This window comes from Grampus griseus, assembly GCF_964374135.1.
Source record: "Grampus griseus genome assembly, chromosome: 2".
Classification (NCBI taxonomy): domain Eukaryota; kingdom Metazoa; phylum Chordata; class Mammalia; order Artiodactyla; family Delphinidae; genus Grampus; species Grampus griseus.
Genome location: NC_139018.1, coordinates 157,904,953 through 157,928,109, shown reverse-complemented (window position 1 = coordinate 157,928,109; position 23,157 = coordinate 157,904,953). Strand labels below are relative to the sequence as shown.

Genomic DNA, 23,157 nt, shown 5'->3' with positions numbered 1-23,157 from the left:
TATTATTCTACAAGTGTATATCCAAGCTGATCAGTTCATAACACTTTCTCTGATGAGAAATGTATTATACATTCAACTGAACTGTCATCCCAACTGTGCACTTCCTAAATTACAGGACAAATTGAAGAACATGATAAACACTTGTAGTATAATGGTGTAAATGATGCTGCCGTATTGCATTCAAGATATGCTGTTGCATTTTACCATCAGCTTTCACATTTACCTTCTCGGGGTCATGATTTGTTCCTCTGATTAAAGATCACTTTTCTCCTCATCCATCAGCATGTTCACATTGGTACATGTGCATTTTTCTATTTTATAAAGGCTTTTGGAACATAATCTTACTTTTGAAATCTTAACTGCATGTTTTATTAAACCTGTACTCCTATTTTTTCTTCAGTATCTATAGTGGATTCATATGTCTGTCTTGTTGCCGTCCTCACTTCCCCCAAGAAACAAAACACCAAAACCTAAAGTATTCACTGCCAAGGCCAAGCATGAGGATTCTGCTCAGTACTAACTGCATGAATATATAGGTGGCTTTCATAGTTACGTGTAGTTGATTCTATGTCCCTTTTGCCTTTTAGATTCTCCTGAAGAATATCCTCACTTGAAGGTAAAAACTTATATTTTTATCTTGAATTATTAACTACAGATTGTATCAAATGTACATTATTTATTAATCAACTTCTTTCAAAACCCATTCAGCCTGCAGTTGGAGTGAAAGATTCTGTTCCTAATAAAACAGTAGGAATGAAGGATTTGCAAACATCCAGATCAGGTAAATTCTGCAGTGCAAATTTCCCTCTGGAGGGAGGTACGCTAAAATATTTGAAATGCTCACAGCCTTCATATTCCTAATTCTTTTTTCTTTTGTTTTTGCAAATTTGATTGAAGGATTTGACGTAAATAAGGCACATGTTATTGTTGGTATCCATGTTTTGAAAAAAGGATATTTACAAGCATAAGAAAAAGATATTTTCAAAATGCAAGCTTTAACTCACATGTTCCTATGTATGTTTCAATACCCTAAAGTTCTCAGTTTGGAATCTCTGTACTTCTTAGGGATTCTCAGAGGTAAATTATTAGATTCTAAGATTTTTCCAGTTTTATCAAATGCTTATTTGAATTCTGACCTTTACCTAGAGTAAAGCTTCACTTGCTAACATGTCAATTGTATTTCAACTTTAATTATTTCATTTTAGTGGTGTTACACGGATGAACTTAAGCCAACCAGATGTTTTGATTAGCAGACTCTGTGTGTCTGTCTCTGTGTGTGTGTGTGTGTGTGTGTGTGTGTGTGTGTGTGGTGGTCTTTGATTATTAAAAGTGGGGGAAAGTAATCATACCTTAATGACGATTTGCTAGACACAATCTTTTAAAACAGTAATTCTGAAAGTTTTTGGCTTTAAGATCCTCTTATTTATTTATTTGTTATTTTTTTATGAGGCAGATATAGGATCCTTTTATACTTTTAAAAATTATTGAGAATTCCAATGAACTTTTGTTTAAGTAGGTTGTATCTACTGATGTTTACTGTATTGGAAAATAAAACTGAAAAATTAAAAATACAAGCACACACCATCATACATTCTATTAGCCATTAGAACTATGATGTTATCACATATCTTGACTCTGGAAAACTCCACTGTACACCTAAAACAGAATGAGAATGGAAATAACGTTTACTGTTATTGTGAAAATAGTTTTGACCTCTTGGACCGCTTGAATGGTTAGGTCTTGGGACTCCAGGGATGCTCAGGTGACACTTGAGAACCACTGTTTTAAACCATTCACAGAGCTTATGGATGTGAAATGATAAAGGGACCCTTGTGATGAAACAGGATTTAAACTTTCACTTTTACATTTCTTGCTTTTTTCTTTGATTTGTCTTTTTTTTTTTAGGTTTTTTTCTTTCTTTTTTTTTTTATACAGCAGGTTCTTATTAGTCATCAATTTTATACACATCAGTGTATACATGTCAATCCCAATCACCCAATTCATCCCACCACCATCGCCAACCCCCCATGGTTTTCCCCCCTTGGTATCCATAAGTTTGTTCTCTACATCTGTGTCTCAATTTCTGCCCTGCAAACTGGTTCATCTGTACCATTTTTCTAGGTTCCACATATATGCGTTAATATACGATATTTGTTTTTCTCTTTCTGACTTACTTCACTCTGTATGACAGTCTCTGGATCCATCCACGTCTCAAAAAATGATCCAATTTTGTTCCTTTTTATGGCTGAGTAATATTCCATTGTATACATGTACCACATCTTCTTTATCCACTCGTCTGTCGATGGGCATTTAGGTTGCTTCCATGACCTGGCTATTGTAAATAGGGCTGCAGTGAACATTGGGGTGCATGTGTCTTTTTGAATTGTGGTTTTCTCTGGGTATATGCCCAGTAGTGGGATTGCTGGATCATATGGTAATTCTATTTTTAGTTTTTTAAGGAACCTCCATACTGTTCTCCATAGTGGCTGTATCAGTTTACATCCCCACCAACAGTGCAAGAGGGTTCTCTTTTCTCCACACCCTCTCCAGCATTTGTTGTTTGTAGATTTTCGGATAAAGCCCATTCTAACTGGTGTGAGTGAGGTGATACCTCATTGTAGTTTTGATTTGCATTTCTCTAATAATTAGTGATGTTGAGCAGCTTTTCATGTGCTTCTTGGCCATCTGTATGTCTTATTTGGAGAAATGTCAATTTAGGTCTTCTGCCCATTTTTAGATTGGGTTGTTTGTTTTTTTAATATTGAGCTGTATGAGCTGTTTATATATTTTGGAGATTAATCCTTTGTCCGTGGATTTGTTTGCAAATATTTTCTCCCATTCTGAGGGTTGTCTTTTCATCTTGTTTATGGTTTCCTTTGCTGTGCAAAAGCTTTTAAGTTTCATTAGGTCCCATTTGTTTATTTTTGTTTCCATTACTCTAGGAGATGGATCAAGTAGATCTTGCTGTGATTAATGTCAAAGAGTGTTCTTCCTATGTTTTCCTCTAAGAGTTTTATAGTGTCCGGTCTTACATTTAGGTCTCTAATCCATTTTGAGTTTATTTTTGTTTATGGTGTTAGGGAGTGTTCTAATATCATTCTTTCACATGTAGCTGTCCAGTTTTCCCAGCACCACTTATTGAAGAGATTGTCTTTTCTCCATTATATATCCTTGCCTCTTTTGTCATAGATTAGTTGACCATAGGTGTGTGGGTTTACCTCTGGGCTTCCTATCTTGTTCCATTGATCTGTGTTTCTGTTTTTGTGCTAGTACCATATTGTCTTGATTACTGTAGCTTTGTAGTATACCCTGAAGTCAGAGAGTCTGATTCCTCCAGCTCCGTTTTTTTCCCTCAAAACTGTTTGGCTATTCGGGGTCTTTTGTGTCTCCATACCAATTTTAAGATTTTTTGTTGTAGTTCTGTAAAAAATGCCATTGGTAATTTGATAGGGATTGCATTGAATCTGTAGATTGCTTTGGGTAGTATAGTCATTTTCACAATATTGATTCTTCCAATCCAAGAACATGCTATACCTCTCCATCTGTTTGTATCATCTTTAATTTCTTTCATCAGTGTCTTATAGTTTTCTGCATACAGGTCTTTTGTCTCCCTAGGTAGGTTTATTCCTAGGTATTTTATTCTTTTTGTTGCAGTGGTAAATGGGACTGTTTCCTTACTTTCTCTTTCAGATTTTTCATCATTAGTGTATAGGAATGCAAGAGATTTCTGTGCATTAATTTTGTATCCTGCAACTTTACCAGATTCTTTGATTAGCTCTAGTAGTTTTCTGGTGGCATCTTTAAGATTCTCTATGTATAGTATCATGTCATCTGCAAACAGTGACAGTCTTACTTCTTCTTTTCCAATTTATATTCCTTTTATTTCTTTTATTCCTTTTATTCCTTTTATTTCTGATTGCCAAGGCTAGGACTTCCAAAACTATGTTGAATAATAGCGGTGAGAGTGGACATCCTTGTCTTGTTCCTGATATTAGAGGAAATGCTTTCAGTTTTTCGCCATTGAGAATGATGTTTGTTGTGGGTTTGTCATATATGGCCTTTATTATTTTGAGGTAGGTTCCCTCTGTGCCCACTTTCTGGAGAGTTTTTATCATAAATGGGTGTTGAATTTTGTCAAAAGCTTTTTCTGCATCTACTGAGATGATCATATGGTTTTTATTCTTCAGTTTGTTAATATGGTGTATCACATTGTTTGATTTGTGTATATTGAAGAATCCTTGCATCCCTGGGATAAATCTCACTTGATCATGGTGTATGATCCTTTTAATGCGTTGTTGGATTCTGTTTGCTAGTATTTTTTTGAGGATTTTTGCATCTATATTCATCAGTGATATTGGTCTGTAATTTTCTTTCTTTGTAGTATATTGTCTGGTTTTGGTATCAGGGTGATGGTGGCCTCATAGAATGAGTTTGGGAGTGTTCCTTCCTCCGCAATTTTCTGGAAGAGTTTGAGAAGAATGGGTGTTAGCTCTTCTCTAAATGTTTGATAGAATTCACCAGTGAAGGCATCTGGTCCTTGACTTTTGTTTGCTGGAAGATTTTTAATCACAGTTTCAATTTAATTACTTGTGATTTGTCTGTTCATATTTTCTATTTCTTCCTGGTTCAGTCTTGGAAGCTTATACCTTTCTAAGAATTTGTCCATTTCTTCCAGGTTGTCCATTTTATTGGCATAGAGTTACTTGTAGTAGTCTCTTAGGATGCTTTGTATTTCTGCGGTGTCTGTTGTAACTTCTCCTTTTTCATTTCTAATTTTATTGATTTGAGTCCTCTTCCTCTTTTTCTTGATGAGTCTGGCTAATGGTTTATCAATTTTGTTTATCTTCTCAAAGAACCAGCTTTTAGTTTTATTGATCTTTGCTATTGTTTTCTTTGTTTCTATTTCATTTATTTCTGCTCTGATCTTTATATTTTCTTTCCTTCTGCTAACTTTGGGTTTTGTTTGTTCTTCTTTCTCTAGTTCCTTTAGGTGTAAGGTTAGATTATTTATTTGAGATTTTTCTTGTTTCTTGAGGTAGGCTTCCATAGCTATAAACTTGCCTCTTAAGACTGCTTTTGCTGCATCCCATAGGTTTTGGATTGGTGTGTTTCCATTGTCATTTGTCTCTAGGTATTTTTTGATTTCCTCTTTGATTTCTTCAGTGATCTCTTGGTTATTTAGTAACGTAGTGTTTAGCCTCCATGTGTTTGTGTTTTTTACGTTTTTCCCCTGTAATTGATTTCTAATCTCATAGCATTGTGGTCAGAAAAGATGCTTGATATGATTTCAATTTTCTTAAATTTACTGAGGCTTGATTTGTGATCCAAGATGTGATCTATCCTGGAGAATGTTCCATGTGCACTTGAGAAGAAAGTGTAATCTGCTGTTTTTGGATGGAATGTCCTATAAATATCAATTAAATCTGTCTGGTCTATTGTGTCATTTAAAGCTTCTCTTTCCTTACTTATTTTCATTTTGGATGATCCGTCCATTGGTGTAAGTGAGGTGTTAAAGTCCCCCACTCTTATTATGTTATTGTTGATTTTCTCTTTTACAGCTGTTAGCAGTTACCTTATATATTGAGGTGGTCCTATGTTAGGTGCATATATATTTATAATTGTTATATTTTCTTCTTGGATTGATCCCTTGATCATTATATAGTGTCCTTCCTTGTCTCTTAACATTCTTTATTTTAAATTCTATTTTATCTGATATGAGTATTGCTACTCCAGCTTTCTTTTGCTTTCCATTTGCATGGAATATCTTTTTCCATCCCCTCACTTTCAGTCTGCATGTGTCCCTAGGTCTGAAGTGGGTCTCTTGTAGACAGCATATATATGGGTCTTGTGTTTGTATCCATTCAGCAAGTCTGTGTCTTTTGGTTGGAGCATTTGATCCATTCATGTTTAAGATAATTATCAATATGTATGTTCCTATGACCATTTTCTTAATTCTTTTGGGTTTGTTTCTGTAGGTCCTTTTCTTCTCTTGTGTTTCCCACTTAGAGAAGTTCCTTTAGCATTTGTTGTAGAGCCTGTTTGGTGGTGCTGAATTCTTTTAGCTTTTGCTTGTCTGTAAAGCTTTTGATTTCTCCATCGAATCTGAATGAGATCCTTTCGGGGTAGAGTAATCCTGTTTGTAGGTTCTTCCCTTTCATCACTTTAAGTGTATCATGCCACTTCCTTCTGGCTTGTAGAGTTTCTGCTGAGAAATCAGCTGTTAACCTTATGGGAGTTCCCTTGTATCTAATTTGTCGTTTTTCCTTTGCTGCTTTCAGAAATTTTTCTTTGTCTTTAATTTTTGCAAATTTGATTACTGTATGTCTTGGCATGTTTCTCTTTGGGTTTATCCTGTATGAGACTCGCTGCACTTCCTGGACTTGAGTGGCTATTTCCTTTCCCATGTTAGGGAAGTTTTCGACTATGATCTTTTCAAATATTTTCTCGGGTCCTTTCACTCTCTCTTCTCCTTTTGGGATCCCTATAATGCGAATGTTGTTGCATTTAATGTTGTCCCAGAGGTCTCTTAGGCTGTCTTCATTTCTTTTCATTCTTTTTTCTTTATTCTCTTCTGCTCAGTGAATTCCACCATTCTGTCTTCTAGGTCACTCATCTGTTCTTCTGCCTCAGTTATTCTACTATTGATTCCTTCTAGTGTAGTTTTCATTTCAGTTATTGTATTGTTCATCTCTGTTTGTTTGTTCTTTAACTCTTCTAGGTCTTTGTTAAACATTTCTTGCATCTTTTCAATCTTTTCCTCCATTGTTTTTCCGAGGTCCTGGGTCATCTTCACTATCATTATTCTGAATTCTTTTTCTGGAAGGTTGCCTATCTCCACTTCATTTAGTTGTTTTTCTGGGGGGTTATCTTGTTCCTTCATCTGGTACATAGCCCTCTGCCTTTTCATCTTGTCTGTCTTTCTGTGAGTATGGTTTTTGTTCCACAGGCTGCAGGATTGTAGTTCTTCTTGTTTCTCCTGTCTGCCCTCTGGTGGATGAGGCTATCTAAGAGGCTTGTGCAGGTTTCCTGATGGGAGGGACTGGTGGTGGGTAGAGCTGACTTTTGCTCTGGTGGGCAGAGCTCAGTAAAACTTTAATCTGCTTGACTGCTGATGGGTGGGGCTGGGTTCCCTCCCTGTTGGTTGTTTAGCCTGAGGCAACCCAACAGTGGAGCCTACCTGGGCTCTTTGGTAGGGCTAATGGCAGACTCTGGGAGGGCTCAGGCCAAGGAGTACTTCCCAGAACTTCTGCTGCCCATGTTCTTGTCCCCATGATGAGCCACAGCCACCCCCGCCTCTGCAGGAGACCCTCCAAAACTAGCAGGTAGGTCTGGTTCAGTCTCTCCTGGGGTCACTGCTCCTTCCTCTGGGTCCCGATGCGCACACTACTTTGTGTGTGCCCACCAAGAGTGGAGTCTCTATTTCCCCGAGTCCTGTCGAAGTCCTGCAATCAAATTCCACTAGTCTTCAAAGTCTGATTCTCTAGGAATTCCTCCTCCCGTTGCTGGACCCCCAGGTTGGGAAGCCTGACATGGGGCTCAGAACCTTCACTCTAGTGGGTGGACTTCTGTGGTATAAGTGTTCTCCAGTCTATGAGTCACCCACCCACCAATTATGGGATTTGATTTTATTGTGATTGCGCCCCTCCTACCATCTCATTGTGGCTTCTCCTTTGTCTTTGGATGTGGGGTATCTTTTTTGGTGAGTTCCAGTGTCTTCCTGTCGATGATTGTCCATCACCTAGTTGTGATTCTTGTGTTCTCACAAGAGGGAGTGAGAGCACATCCTTCTACTCTACCATCTTGGTTCAGCTCTGATTTGTCTTAAGAAATTTAAATCTGACAATTTTACTTTCTTTAAAAAAAAGAAAAATGTTTTTGTTATGTATTCATTTCCTGTCTCATGGCACTGTATGCTCTTTTGATCTAGTGTGGACCTAGACTTATCCTATTTTTACCTGGAAACAATTAGTCACTCAAGGCTATCATTTCTTTTGTAAATTTATGATATTTATCCAAGGCTTAAAAAATGATTTCTGAAGATACATTGGTAACATTGAGGAAAGTCCATCTCATTGTAATTAAAGTAGTACCATTCATTAAAAGATTTTTTAAAACCCATGTCTCTGGAACACACAATACTGTCATGCATATTTAAACATAAAATAAGTGGTTAGACATATTTTGTTAATGAAAAAATTCATATGTTGAAGAAACATAATTATTAATAAAACTCTTATGGTATACAGAATATGTAATAGAGATTGATGAGTGAATCAAAGTAAGTAATACTAGAAAATTAAAAAGTAGAACAGGGCTTCCCTGGTGGCGCAGTGGTTGAGAGTCCGCCTGCCGATGCAGGGGACACGGGTTCATGCCCTTGTCCGGGAGGATCCCACATGCCGCGGAGCGGCTGGGCCCGTGAGCCATGGCCGCTGAGCCTGCGCGTCCGGAGCGTGTGGTCCGCAACGGGTCTCACAACAGTGAGAGGCCGCATACTGCAAAAAAAAAAAAAAAAAAAAGTAGAAAAAATGAGAGGCAATAGTTAATGTATCTATATGAATGGCAATGACGTGTAAGATACAATAAGCCATGAAGGAGTAGTGTGTCTGGGGGGAGAGGAGGACATGGGACTGCTTCTCTGAAGAAAGAATTTGTTCAAGTTAGTCAAATTTGCATTAGTATTCACATTCTAATAAATGGAAACTTTGTTTTCAGATTTTTCAGATTGGGATTCTGCTAGTTTGACGCTCAATAATGAGACTTGTCAGAGAGCCGGGCATTTGAAAGTTGATGATAAATATCCATTTGTGTCACAATCAATGACCAAAAATCAGTCAGCATCCACAGAATTTGGACAGATGACCCTAATAGATAAAGAAAAGATTAATATCGGAGCGGTGTTTCTGTTAGGGAATTACACGCTCCATGACCTGTGTGAGTCACAGCTGCCAGAAAACAGAGAAAGCAAACAAGGTAATAAATAAGCACAGAGCACTCAACCGTAGGCCACCTTAGCATGGCTTCACCATAATCCTCATGTTTCCAGAATCATTTTGTGGCAAAATCTGCTTTGTGTTTACTCCTTTTATTCAACCCGCAGCCAGACATCTTTTAGCAAGACGTTTGCATTCTTCCTCTGACCAAAGCAACATGATAAATAACAAAGAGAATTAGGAGAGAGAATAAGTTTGTTAGGCTAGTATTTAGCATACACCTGAGAGTGGGTAGCAGGATTATATTTAGAATTTTGGGACTAGCTGGGAAACCTAGGTAGACATCTCAAGATTCCTTTCTCAAAATGTAGTTTTTTTAGCTTTATTTTTGTTTAGCTCTGAATTCATTAGTATTAGTTATAACTATATTCAATGTAACTAAAAGAACACCTCCAAAACCAAACACTAAACTATTTCTTGTATTTTCTATGAGTTTATATATTTTAGAATTGGCTTTCCCAGCAGTAATGGGAGTCATTGGGGATTGCTACATAGTCCCTCCTTCTTAGCTGTGTCCACATAGTATATCAACTTATTATTTTTAATGAATTAATACTTCACAAGGGATATTGGTTTTAAGGAGTGCTGATCATTTAAAAATAGTATATGGAAAATCAATTCTAATTCTACTAGGATGCCCAGTCTATTGATTAACCACACCTAATATATGTTCTACATAAATACCAATTAATTTAGTGCCCTTGATCAGTCATATGATCAGGGCTATAGTAATCAATCATACACTGTTTTCTTTTTCCAGTCCTATAGTTTTATCTTCTTGTCCTTCCTTACTGTAGAATTAATGTTACATTTACAAAAGATTCTCAGTTTTCTCCTAGAGTAGTGACTACAAGCTATAAACTCAAAGTTTTTTTTATCTATACAAGTGACTGGTTTGCTCTCATTTCTCCATGAGCTTGGTAGGTCCAAGAAGCACGAATTCAAACAAAACAGCTACACGAGCCCCCTCAACACAGGAAGATGTGAAACAGGAAAACTGGAAACTAAATACAAGCAACTTAAAACAGTTCATGCAGATCATTTCTCTTCTCAGTTGATACCTTTTATAAAGTAATAAGCAGAGTCTAGTTCTTGAGGGACCCAGGATTCATGCATTTATTTATTTAATAAAGATTTATTCTATGCTGGGTCCTGGTAATTTTATATCTTAAATATTTCTGGAAACAGTCCCTCAGTGTAGGCCTGCATCATCTTTTTTTTGCATTATAATGCCATCAAATTCGTCTCCCTCTATTTATTTGTATGGCCTTCAAATTCATCCCTCCTGCAGCATTTAGAGTGATCTATCTCAAATGCACCAGTGATCGTGAACCACTCTTTAAAGCATACTAATGTCCAGCCATCTTAGAATGACACGAGGCTTTCATAATCTAACTTCTACCTGACTCTCCCTCTCTAGCCCTTTCTGTCTGTCCTTTGCTCTGGAATTCTGAACTGCTGGTGATGCTCTCTCATCTATCTCTGTATTTTAGACAAATACTCACCCTGTTTTATGTATGCTTCTCTCCCTGTCTTGCTACAGCTTTCCATGCTCTCTCCCTTTCCTGTCCTCTATTCCCTTGAATCTGACTGACCTCACTGTGTAAGTCTCAGCTCAGGCATTATCTCTAGAAAAGCCATCGCTGACACCTTTTATCTACATTCTTCTTTAAACTGCAATGTTTAGTACTGAGCAGGAACTCAGTAAATAATTATTGAGTAAAATAAATAAAGACTGTGTATACAAAGATGATTTCAAGAGATTGTCCTCTACAGTCTAGGAGCAAAGAGGATAGTCGTGAAGAAATAATTTACAGTTCAGGTGATGAAGATACACTAGAAAAATCCATAAAGTACTAAGGTAGCTACTAGGAAAGAGATACCTGTTTGGGGAAAGAGAGCTGTAATCAAGGAGGACTTCATAAAGCAGGCTGGGTCTTAAAAGATGAAAAGAAATTTGTCAGAAGAGTAGAGGAAAACATTTCAGATTAAGGAACTGATAAAAGCATGAAAAGTAACAGTAATTTTGGAAACCATGAATAACGTTGCAGTTGAAGCTTGGTGTGTTGTTAAATCGGTACTATTATGAAGTAGAGAACAGAGTATATTGTGACTTTATATGTTTGTCCTGTATTTTTAAATTTTGTTTGGTTTTTGATTGTTCTGTTCATTGATGTTTGGTGGATGAATTTGTAAATGAATCTTTGAGATGTTTGTGTGCCTGTAACATGGTGACATCTGGTATTTCCCAGATGGTTTGTTGAAGTTTTAGGTAATTAGAAGTATTTCTTAAAGAAGTAAATATTCAGCTAAAGATTAAGCTTAATTTAAATTGTCGTTTGATAAAATTTTTTAAATCTATTTTTATAAAGATTATGTCTTTTATCTAACTGTTCTAAATAGTTAATTTTAACTAAACATAGATTTGTCAGCAGAACTAGACTTAGAAATAACATCGGAGGAAGCACAAGAAAGGCTTGATGGAAGTGAAAATAACCACTCACAGGTATGTAAAAATGTAAATGTAAATTTCTGGCTCAATATTGTTTTCTATGCTTTAACGACATAACAGAGTTCAAATGAAATTACCTTTCAAAATTAACCTCTTAGAATCAATAGATAATAATTTAATATTTAGTTTTTATAGTGCTTTAATTACAAAGCTTAAAATATTGTTAGAATCTATTATAATTTATAGTTAAACTTTGTCCTTGGAATTGAGGCAAAAAAATTTCCTGAATATTGTTTGCTTCTTCCTTACATGATAAAGAAGGTGATAATCAAATACTGAATCATATGATTAAGCAGTTGAAATTATGAACAATATATCAATGATGGTCCGTGAGTTAGATTCATGGAAGGAGAAATCATTCCCAGCTGTTCAAAATTTGCAGTTTCAAATTGCCAGTCACTAATGCCAAGATTAAAGATTTATTCTGTCTTGTGACCTCTATGTAATCGACCTAAGGATCTACATTCAGGGAGAGAAGGGGTCATACAATCAACCCAATTGCTTATTAAGGAATCAAACCTTCCAGAATTGGACCTTTGTTGTTAGGGTACAAACAATAACTTTCTAATTTATTTCATTTCAGGGTAGGAAACCAGTAAATATTATTAAACAATGTTTTATCCACTTTCATTAGTAGATACTAGAATAAAATATAACTGAATGAAAGCAGGTATTATATCAATGTACAATACTATCATAGTATATGATTTGCATTAAAATTTAGGAATTTGTTCCTCTTTCTGATTGGTGTTAATTGATTTTGGCTCCTAGTAATTTAAGGTTTGTCTATTCTCCAGTTACCAGTCCTTAAAAAAAAAATCCTTATGTGCACATAGGGACTCTTTAAGGTACGGTGAGGTGAAATATTTTTAAGTAAGGAAGCCTTTGTAACATTAAAAATCATCTCCTACTTCATTTTTGGTAGATTTAACATATATGAATTATTTAGTTCAAACAAACAGTGACAAAATTGGGTTTGTGAGTTCATGTTTTTCTCCTGTTTTAGGCTAAGGCAAGTTATTTTTCAACTCTTAGTTGTAATCCAGTGATTTGTGAGTAGCTAAACATAGATTAAGAAGTTTAACGGTTGTATTTTAATTATTCTCTAATTTTTCTTTGTCCGTACTTGATTACTTAAGGATAAAGTTATTTTACAAACATGTACCCTGACAGAAAAGACATCTGAAAATCAAATCAAGCCAATTAATCTTCCGCTTTTGCATCTGCAAAAAATGCCTCAAGAACCAGAAATGAATAATGAATGTGATAGAGAGGACATATCTGTATGTTCAGAACTTCCTTGTGTACAAAAGTATGAGGAAATGTGGACCAAACAAGGCAAATTAGAGTGGAAAAATAACTTAAAACTCATCACGAATGAGTTAAAGCAGAAGTTTGGTGAAATTTTTGAAAAATACAAAATTACTGTTTGTCCTGAGGAAGAGCCACTACATGATACCCCTAAAGAAGGAGCAAACATAAAGGAAATACCTTCTAATTTGACAAATAATATACCTGACTGTGAGGCAAAAGATGCATTTGGAGTATCTGTCTCTCTAGCATTTCAAGCATTTCCTGAACAAAAAGAACCCAGTCTTGAAAATGTTTTTCCATCTTATTTAACCTCTGGGTACTGGGGACATGCTTGCCCATCATCTTCACAGCTTTATTTAAATGAAAATAAATTAGACTATGAAAGTGATAAACCAGACACTGAACATGTTTTTAACAAAAATGAGGAGAGTTTTTATAATGATACAAAAAAAAAAAAAGTAAGGGACCCAGTAGTTACATTTGAAGTGCAAGAAGACCAAGAGTTTGATATGCAAATGGTACAAAATATGAACCAAAATAACACTAATTGGAAATTAGACATCGGATGTATACCTCAGTCTAGTGATCCCAAAAGACTTTTTGATTTATGGCTTGCCCGCTCCAATGAAATGAGACACATGATTCAAATAAAAAGTCGTGATATTTCTGCTGTTACAAATACTTATAAGAAAACCAAACCAATACAAGACTGGTTCCAGAAGCCATTGCTTGCAGATAATTGCAGTGCTAATAACTATAAAAGCATGGAACCTGAATTAGAAAATGGGAGTTCTTCTCCACCGAATAGTAACAGAACATCCAAAGTGTATCTAAATGAAGAATTACAGCAAGATATGCAAAGGTTTGAGAATGAGATAGGCATGTTACAAGTACAGTTCCTGGCTTTGGAAAAAGAGAAAATTCAACTTCAAAAAGAGGTAGAGGTTCATTTGCTGCTACTTTGTTCTTTCTCTTTATCAATGATCTGATCCATTCTGATTTTCCACTTATTAATAAGATGGGGTCAGCTAAATAGGTAATTGTGTAGAAGTAGATTACTTCTGCCATTTAAATAATAGGAAACTATTTTCATGGCTTTTGTTCCTTAATCAACCTAAGTCTCTCTCTGTCAGTCTTTCACATGGACTGGGAAGCTAATTTAGCTACATACCGTGTGACCTTCTGAGCCAGAATAAAGACAAAGGGAATTGCTTAAGAAATATAATAAGCTAGGGTTTGGGGGTTTTTAAAAATCTATTGGGTTTTAAATATAAATTACACTTCTATAGTATGGGAAGGAAGCAGTGACTGAAAGAAGGGACATAAACACGTATTCCTGCTAAACTAATCTCTTTATTCTGCTTTAGTGTGTGCGATCTTCTCTGCTTTACTCAGTCCCTTGGCACTTAGAATTCCAACATGGCCACTTCAAGATATTTTTAATAACAAATACATGTACTCCCACATATTCTTTAATCACCACTCTCAGATGTTTCTGTTGAGTCAGACCTTTACATTATGTTGTTTAATAAAATGTGGTAAGTTTTGACATGTATGATTTTATCATATAGGTAGTATAAACCCTCAGCAAAAAAAAAATTCAGTATTTATCTCCAAAGGAGAAAACTGAGTTTTGACGTGCGGTGAGTTTTCTTTTCCTTCCAGTAATAGATTTTTTAATTTGTTTGTTTGCTCTTTTGTGTAAGAGGTGCATTGACTGAGTTTTAAAGATAGACGAAAATCTGTAGATATTCTCCTTTAAAAGAAAAAGAGATGAGCCCTACCCCCAACTGAGGCATTAAATTACTTTGCCAAAGTCACACTTTTAACTTATCTGATTAATTTGATGAATTCATTTGGTAATTTATCAGATTCAGGGTTACAGAATGGTATCATCTCTTTTGGTGCCATGAAATGCTAGGAAATGCCACTTTAGGGGCTTTGGACAAATCATTGAACCTTTCTTGGTTTTATTCCCATTATTGGTACATAGTGGGGCTAAAGTAGATAATTACTTCTATACCCTTAAGCTATAAAATTTCATGGTTATTGAATGTGAAATTGGGAGGCGTTACTCATTTTCCAGAATTCCACACTAACTGACAATTCATTAATTTCACTCTACTCCTGTTTTTTGGTAAACTTTGGTTCGTATATTTTAGTGAACACCGTCACTTTTTTGATATTCCCAGGATCCGAATGGAAAAAGAATTGTAAAAGGCAGTGGGGGAAGAATAGCTTCAGTGCAGAAAGAAGAATGTTTCCTTTTTGTTACTGAAGGACCAAGGTGTCACATCCTCTAAATTTGGCTGTTTAATGCAAAATCCAGGTGGTAAAGACCGAAGAGGACAAATTTTGTGTCTTTGTCTCTTTATTTCTCTATCTCTGCCATCAGACGGGGAAGAGTGGATGTGAATAGCTGCACAACATTAAAAAGCCCTTTTTGAAATTTTTAAAACTTTATTTCTTTTCCTCAAACAGAAAGAAGCAGAATTTACAAAAATTTCAATGACTTGTAATTAAAAAAAAATAAGCACAAAACTATTTTTATTGCTTAAAACCGGGGCAAACTCTGAGTCAAATAATTAATGAAAATGAAAAGGTCTTTATAATGAATAAGGTAATAACAATTATATGTAGTGTCAAACTTTCATTAAAGGTTGAAGAAGAAAAGAATAAGCACAAAAGTAGTGAAATGGAAGTATCAGAAAACATATATGATGCTGATGATAGTGGATTAATTCAACAGAGAAAGAGCAGAAAAACTAATAACCAACAGTTTCCTACCATGGAGAATGAAGATTCTGATAGGTAAGCCTATGTCAGTATTTAACAATAGATAATTGTTATTTTCCTATAAAACAAGTTCTCATTTGAGCTAATGTTCATGATTAACAAATTGTATATTTTACTAGGGTTATAGTTATTTCTAATACTCTTGTCCTTTAGCCTTAATACTAGAGTTAATTGGTTAACACACCACCGTATTACAGTATTAGAGTATTCTGGATTTGACTGTATACTTACCTTTACCAGTGTGTTGTATATTTAAATATATTTTATGTTAACTAACTAGCGTCCTTTGATTTCAGCTTGAAGACTCCTTTCAGCATTTCTTGTGAGGCAGGTCTAGTGGTGATGACCTCCCTCAGCTTTGCTTTGTTTGGGAAAGTCTTTATCTCTCCTTCATTTCTGAAAGACAACTTTTCTGGATAGAGTATTCTTGGTTGGCAGTTTTTTTCTTTTAGCACTTTGAATATGTCGTCCTACTCTCTTGAAATCCATTGATAGACTTATGGGGATTCCCTTATAATTTACAAGCCTCTTTACTTTTGCTGCTTTTAAGACTCTCTCTTTGTCTTTGATTTTTGACAGTTTTGTTATAATGTCTCCTGGCGAGGATGTCTTTAAGTTGAGTTTGTTTGGTGACCTATGAGCTTTAGGAACTTGGATATCCAAATCTCTCCCCAGGTTTAGGAAGTTCCCAACCATTTTTTCTTTAAATAAGCTTTCTGCCACCTTCTCCCTATCTTCTCTTTCTGGAACTGCAGTGATTCATGAATTATTTCTTTTGATGGTATCTGGTAATTCATTGATGGTATCTGGTAATTTCTTCCCACTTTTTCATTCTTTTTTTCTTTATTCTTCTCTGATTGGATAATTTCAAAGCTCCTATCTCTTAACTCACAGATTCTTTCTTCTGTTTGATCCATTCTGCTGTCAGTGCTCTTTATTGCATTTTTCCTTTCATTCATTGTATTCTTCAGCTCCAAAATTTCCATTTGGTTCTTTTTTGTTATTTCTGTCTCTTTGTTAAACTCCTCATCTTGTTTGTGTATTACTTTCCTGATTTTGTTGGGTTGTCTTTCTGTGTTTTCTTGTAGCTCACTGAGTTTCCTTAAAACTACTATTTTGAATTCTCTATCAGGTAGATTGCAGATCTCCATGTCTTTGGGATTTGTTACTGGAAAATTATTGTGATCTTTTGGTAGTGTCATGTTTTCTTGATTTTTTTTAATGTTACTTGAAGTTTTGCATTGCTGTCTTTGCATTTGAAGTAGCAGTCACCTCTTCCAGTCTTTAATAACTGCCCTCTCCAGTGTACCCCAACTTGCATATTTTTGTTCCAGTGGTATGCTGGAACTTCTCTGCTGGAAACCTGGATTTCCACAAAGGCTCTCTTGTCTAAGACAGTGTTTTCCAAGGTTCCCTGGATGTTGCTAAGAGTGGCTGGAGCCAGTTCATGGGCCATGCAGGGTCCACAGCAGGGATGCGGTCTGTATGTCTGTTACCACTTGGGTGGGCAGGACTCTTCCCAGGTCCCTTGGTTTATGGTGCTGGATCCTGCAACTCCCACAAAGCCACTTTTGTCCGTGGATAGATGCCAAATGGTTGCTGCTGGTGGAGGGATACTATGAGGTACCTATTTTTCAGCCCTGATGCTGACGTGACCCCAACATGGGGGTGTTTAAAAGTAAATTTTCCCCCCAAGATATTTCCTTGAGTTCTTCTTTCATGTTATATGTACCTCATGTAGTTTTTAAAAATCATGTAAATTAAACATTATAGATCAAAACAAAACAATATAGTAGAAATCTAATTATTACTCCCATGTCTAAGAATCATTGCTTTTAGGCAGTGAACTTCAGCTTTTCAGTGTAGCACTTGAGGTTCTTCAGAATGTCTTTCCAGACTCATCTCTCTGCTTCTTTCCATGTATTTTGTACTTTTCCTTCCAAGTTCCTAGGAAACACCTAGACGCCATGTGCCTGATCTTTGTGCTCACATTCTAATCACCAAGTAGAATGATTTTCTCCATTTTCTTTTCCTCATGACCTCCTCTGTTTATCTAACCTCTTCTGTAAAGCTTTCCTATGTTCACTTATAACTTTCATATGTCAACTCTTACCTATCACATTGTATCATAATTGTGTATCTGTCTTTGAAGCAAGAATTTGTATTTGCTTGCATATGGTTGGTACTTCATAACTGTTTTGTGAACTAATAAATGACTTATGATGGGTAAGAGTTGGAATTTTTTAAAAATTTGTTTTTTATTCTTTATCAGTAGAATTATTAGAAAACATTGGCTTTTTTATGGATTTTTTTAAGTAGCGGTCCTGGCGTGCATATGAAGGAAGTAAAGAAAAATGAAAATGAAAAATGGACATCAAAAGAATGTGTGATTACACCAATGTTTGAGAAGGACGATTCACTGATTGGTGGTCTGCTACACATGAATGATGACAGCAGTTTAAGTGGAGTAGATCAGGATGATGGCAGGTAAAATCTACAAATTCTTTATTTTTAGGTCAAGAAATATTAACACTGAATACTTTTTCTGGAAATAGAACAGCATAATATAGTGTACAGGGCACGACAAGAGAATTCTCAACTATACCAGATGAACGCTGCTGAAAGGTTAAGATGAGGATGAGTGGCTTTGACCAGAAGTAGTTTCAATAAATATTCCCCATGGAAGCTGGACTGTAGTGAATAAGTATAAACGGCTCCTTAGGGAATATTTACTGGGAAAGGCAATAGAGAACTGGATGGTAACTGAAGAGGAATGTGGAGTTCAAGGGAGTTTCCTTTCTCTTTTTATGTTAAGATGGGAGTTTTTAGAGTATGTTTGTATGCTGTTGGAAATGAGCCAGTAGAGGATGCATTTATTCAGTTTAATCTTGTTTGCATGTCCAATATTAGAAAGCTTATTGATTGTATTACATTATCTTTAAAATATTATAGTAAACTAATTGTACATAATACTTCTATTCACGTATAGTTTTATGATAAGGGCTTGTTCACTGATTTTGAAGTGTAATATTCTTATATAATTGAATATGCAGATGAGTACTTAAAAATTATTCTATCATACATAGATTTTTAAAAATTATATAATCATAAATTTACAAACATTTAGGCCATACTGAATAAGATTTAATCATTCCTTGATAATTCTAGATGACAGTATCATCATGAGTGGCTATGGTTTTGTAAGGTACTCTAAAACAGATTATGTTAACTTCATAGTGGTTTAGATTCCAGGGAAAAGGGTAAGATTTTGTTTATATTCGATAGAAAAAAAAACTATTAACAATCTATCACAGATTATTACTTTTGGATTATAAAGTTCTAAATTACAAAAGTCATGCTTCCTATACTAAAAGTGTCATTAACATGTATTGTGCGCTAAGTATATGTTGAATGCATGAATAAACAACTGAATGGGTGAATGAATGCCTGTTGATGAATTTCTTTACAATAGCAAATCTTTATTGAAAATAGAATTCCAATATTGCCTAGGTCTAAAGCCTTTTTATTTTTAAAAAATATGTGTAAGATTCAGAAATTATTATTTATAGTTATAACTAGACATGGAATAATAATACAGATTCATTTGCTATCATATTACTTAAAAACACTTAAAAATAAATATTACCTTCTCATCATATTGTGAAACACAAGCGTTGAAGCCAGATTTCCTGGGTTTGAATTCTGGGTCTGCTGCTGATCTGCTGTAGGGGCTTGGGCAAGTTACTTAGCCTTTCTGTGCTCCATTTCTTCCTGTGTAAATGACCTAATGTATTACCTCTCTCCCAGAATTGTTGTGAGGATTAAAATGCCTTTAAGACATGTAAGGTGCTTATAATAATGCATAGCAGTTACATAGTAAGTCCTCAAAAAGCTAATATCATGATTACTAAAAAAAAGAGTTTCTTTCATATAAGGACTTAATACTTTCCAAATAGGTTTTAGTGCCATAAAGTTAGTTTTTATTGAAAATGACAATAACAAAAAACCCTGGTATATTTCTTCCTGTCAAATAATGCAAGTAACATTATGCTTTTCCTTTTCCTTTGATTGTCAGCTTGATCTAATTTAATGCTTTGTTAATATTATTATGGTATAGTTTCTTTGTCCTTTAATGTTACTCTTTCTGTTTATTGTTTAATCTCTTTTATAGAAAATTAATTACCGATGCAAAGATTTTATGTAAAAAACAGTAGGTTTAGATATTCTTTGTATTTTAAGTATTTAATGTTTGCCTGAAAAGAATCGTTTGTTTTTTTAGGGCTGCAAAGGAAACATCTAACGAAAAGAACAAGGTAGAGTAAACAATTAATTATAAAAAATATTATCCTGTAGTAAAAAATTACTTTGTAAAAGGTATAGTGGAAAAATAAAAAATCTTCCTTTGTTGTAGAGACATTTACTTTGAAAAAATAATTTAGAAACACTGTTGATAAAATTATCCCTTTGATAAAAATCTGTTCTTTTAAAAAGTATCTGTGTTTTTGCTTTAATAGAGATATTTATCATCTCTGTACACTTAGTATATTTTATAAATATTTTGGGGACATTGTGAAATAGTATTTTTTATTTGTAGGTAAAAGAGCAAATTGATTCTATGGATGACCTTGATGACTTAACTCAGTCATCTGAAACAGCTTTTGAGGATTGCCAGATGCTTTACTCTAATTATAAGAATTCCATGTTGCTAATTGAACAACTTGGCATGGAGTGTAAAGGTAGGACCATGGTATAAATATAAAGGCTTTTTGTGTATACTGTTGTAATATTTGGTAGAATTCACCAGTGTAGCCACTTGGGCCTGGAATTTTCTTTGTGGGACGGTCTTTAACTAGGACTTTAGTTTCTTTTTTAGATATAGGGCTATTTAGTTTATTTGTTCTTTCTTGATTGAGCTTTGGTAATTTCCCTCTCTCAAGGAATTTACCCACTTCATCTGAGTTGCCAAATTTATTTACATAATGTTCATAATATTACTGTCAGTCTTTTAATATCTATGGAATCTGTAGTAATTTCTCATTACTCATTTCTGTGAAATTGGTAATTTGTGCCTTCTCTCTTTTTTTTTTTTTCATTATCAGCCTGGCTAGAGGTTTATCACTTTTATTCATCTTCTGAATATATTTGGTTTCACTGATTTTTTAAATATTTATTTATTTATTTATTTTTGGCTCTGTTGGGTCTTCATTGCTGTGTGCAGGCTTTCTCTAGTTGTGGCGAGCGGGGGCTACTCTTTGTTCAGTGTGCAGGCTTCTCATTGCTGTGGCTTCTCTTGTTGTGGAGCATGGGTTCTAGGTGTATGGGCTTCAGTAGTTGTGGCACGCGGGCTCAGTAGTTGTGGCTTGCGGGCGCTAGAATGCAGGCTCAGTAGTTTTGGCACACAGGCTTAGTTGCTCTGAGGCATGTGGGATCTTCCCGGACCAGGGATCAAACCCGTGTCCCTTGCATTGGCAGGTGGATTCTTAACCATTGTGCCACCAAGGGAGTCCCTCATTGATTTTTCCATGTCTTTTTTGTTTTGTTTGTTTTGTTTTCTCTCATTGATTTTTTCTTTGATGTTTTTTATTTCCTTTCTTCTGCTTGCTTTGGGTTTACTTTGCTCTTTTTAAAAAAATATTTATTTATTTTATTTTATTTTTGGCCGCGTTGGGTCTTAGTTGCGGCACGTGGGATCTTTCGTTGCAGCGTGTGGGCTTCTCTCTCTAGTTGTGGCATGTGGGCTCAGTATTTGTGACACTCCAAATGGGGTGTGGGCTCCAGCGTGTGTGGGCTCTGTAGTTGCGGCATGCTGACTCTCTAGTTGTGGCTTGTGTGTTCAGTAGTTGCAGCAGGCGGGCTTAGTTGCCCCATGGCATGTGGGGTTTTAGTTCCCCAACCAGGAATCGAACCCATGTCCCCTGGATTGGAAGACAGATCCTTAACCACTGAACCATCAGGGAAGTCCCCTAATTTGCTCTTTTTCTGGATTTTTATGTTGGAAGCCAAGGTTATTGATTTGAGACCTTCTTTTCTAATATAGACATTCAGTGCTATAATTTTTCATGCAAGTAAGCAGCATTCCACAAATTGTAATATATTATGTTTTCATTTTTATTCAGTTCAAAATACTTTGTAATTCCTCTTTTCATTACCTCTTTAATCCAAGGTTTATTTAGATGTGTGTTATTTAGTTTTCAAATATTGGAGTATTTTCCAGAAATATTTTTGTTCTTGATTTCCAATTTGATTGCTTTGTGGTCAGAGAACATACTTTGTATGACTTAAATCCTTTTGACTTACTCCTTTATTTTATAACTCAGAAAACAGTCTTTTTTTGGAAGTGTTCCATGGCTACTTGAAAAGAATGCTGGTGTTCAAGTCTACAGTATCCTTGCTGATTTTCTGCCTGCTCTTTCTATCACTTACTCATTGAGGGGTATTGAAATCTCAGACAGTAATTGTGGATTTGTCTATTTTTCTTTGCAGTTCTCTCAAGTTTTGCTTCATATATTTTGAAGTTATTAGGCACATAAACGTTTACGGTTGTTATGCTTCTTATTAATTGACACTCTTATCATTATGAATGACCTTGTCTATTGCTGATAATGTTTTTTGCTCTGAAGTCTACTTTGTTTGGTATTAATATAGCCAGTCTTAGCTTAGCTTTGTTTTGTCACATGTTAGTGTGGTATATCTTTTTTGTTTGTTTGTTTGTTTGTTTGTTGTGTGGTATATCTTATTTCTAACCTTATTACAAATTTATGTCTGTGTGTTTAAAGTGCATTTCTTGTAGGTGGCATACAGTTGGGTCTTGCTTTTTGATCCAGTCTGACAATCTGCTTTTTCTTAAAATTTAATTAATTAATTTATTTTTGGCTGCGTTGGGTCTTCATTGCTGCACACGGGCTTTCTCTAGTTACGGCGAGTGGGGGCTACTCTTCGTTGTGGTGCGCAGGCTTCTCATTGCAGTGGCTTCTCTTGCTGTGGAGCACAGGCTGTAGGCCCATGGGCTTCAGTAATTGTGGCATGTGGGCTCAGTAGTTGTGGTGCATGGGTTTAGTTGCTCCATGACATGTGGGAGGACCAGGGCTCGAACCTGTGTCCCCTGCATTGGCAGGTGGATTCTTGACCACTGTGCCACCAGTGAAGTCCCTGACAATCTGCTTTTTAATTGAGGTTTTCAGACCATTTTCACTTAATGTGATTATTGATACAGTAGGTTTGAATCTGTCATTATGCTGTTTGATTTCTGTTTATCCCATCTGTTCTTTGTTCCCCTTTTCTTTTTCTGCTGTCTTTTAGATTAATCGAGTAATTTTTATGATGTAGTTTTATTTCTTTTTTGTTTTTTTGGTTTATTAACTGTAACTCTTTTGTTTCACTATTTTAGTGGTTGCTTTAGGGTTTACAGTATTTTACTTAGGGTTATCACAGTCCACCTTCAAGTAATATTGTACCACATCATATATAGGATAAGAATATTACAAAACAGTTTACTTCCACTTCTTCTCTCCTTGCCAGATCCTCCTGGATCTGTGGGAGTGT

The 23,157-nt window shown here is 35.4% G+C and overlaps 1 protein-coding gene across 3 annotated transcripts in view; it reads left to right on the top strand.

Moving 5' to 3' along the window:
• ANKRD26 (ankyrin repeat domain containing 26) overlaps positions 1 to 23,157 on the top strand; it is a 92,968-nt gene that overhangs the window by 34,538 nt on the left and 35,273 nt on the right. For 2 of the 3 annotated variants that reach the window (XM_082649454.1, XM_082649456.1), the window contains 7 exons: positions 588 to 616; positions 709 to 781; positions 11,417 to 11,499; positions 15,479 to 15,630; positions 17,932 to 18,102; positions 19,895 to 19,928; positions 20,210 to 20,351. In XM_082649454.1, coding sequence (XP_082505580.1) covers positions 588 to 616; positions 709 to 781; positions 11,417 to 11,499; positions 15,479 to 15,630; positions 17,932 to 18,102; positions 19,895 to 19,928; positions 20,210 to 20,351 — 684 coding nt within the window. The remainder of the gene's footprint in view (positions 1 to 587; positions 617 to 708; positions 782 to 11,416; positions 11,500 to 15,478; positions 15,631 to 17,931; positions 18,103 to 19,894; positions 19,929 to 20,209; positions 20,352 to 23,157) is intronic. The other variant, XM_082649455.1, reaches the window with a different exon arrangement.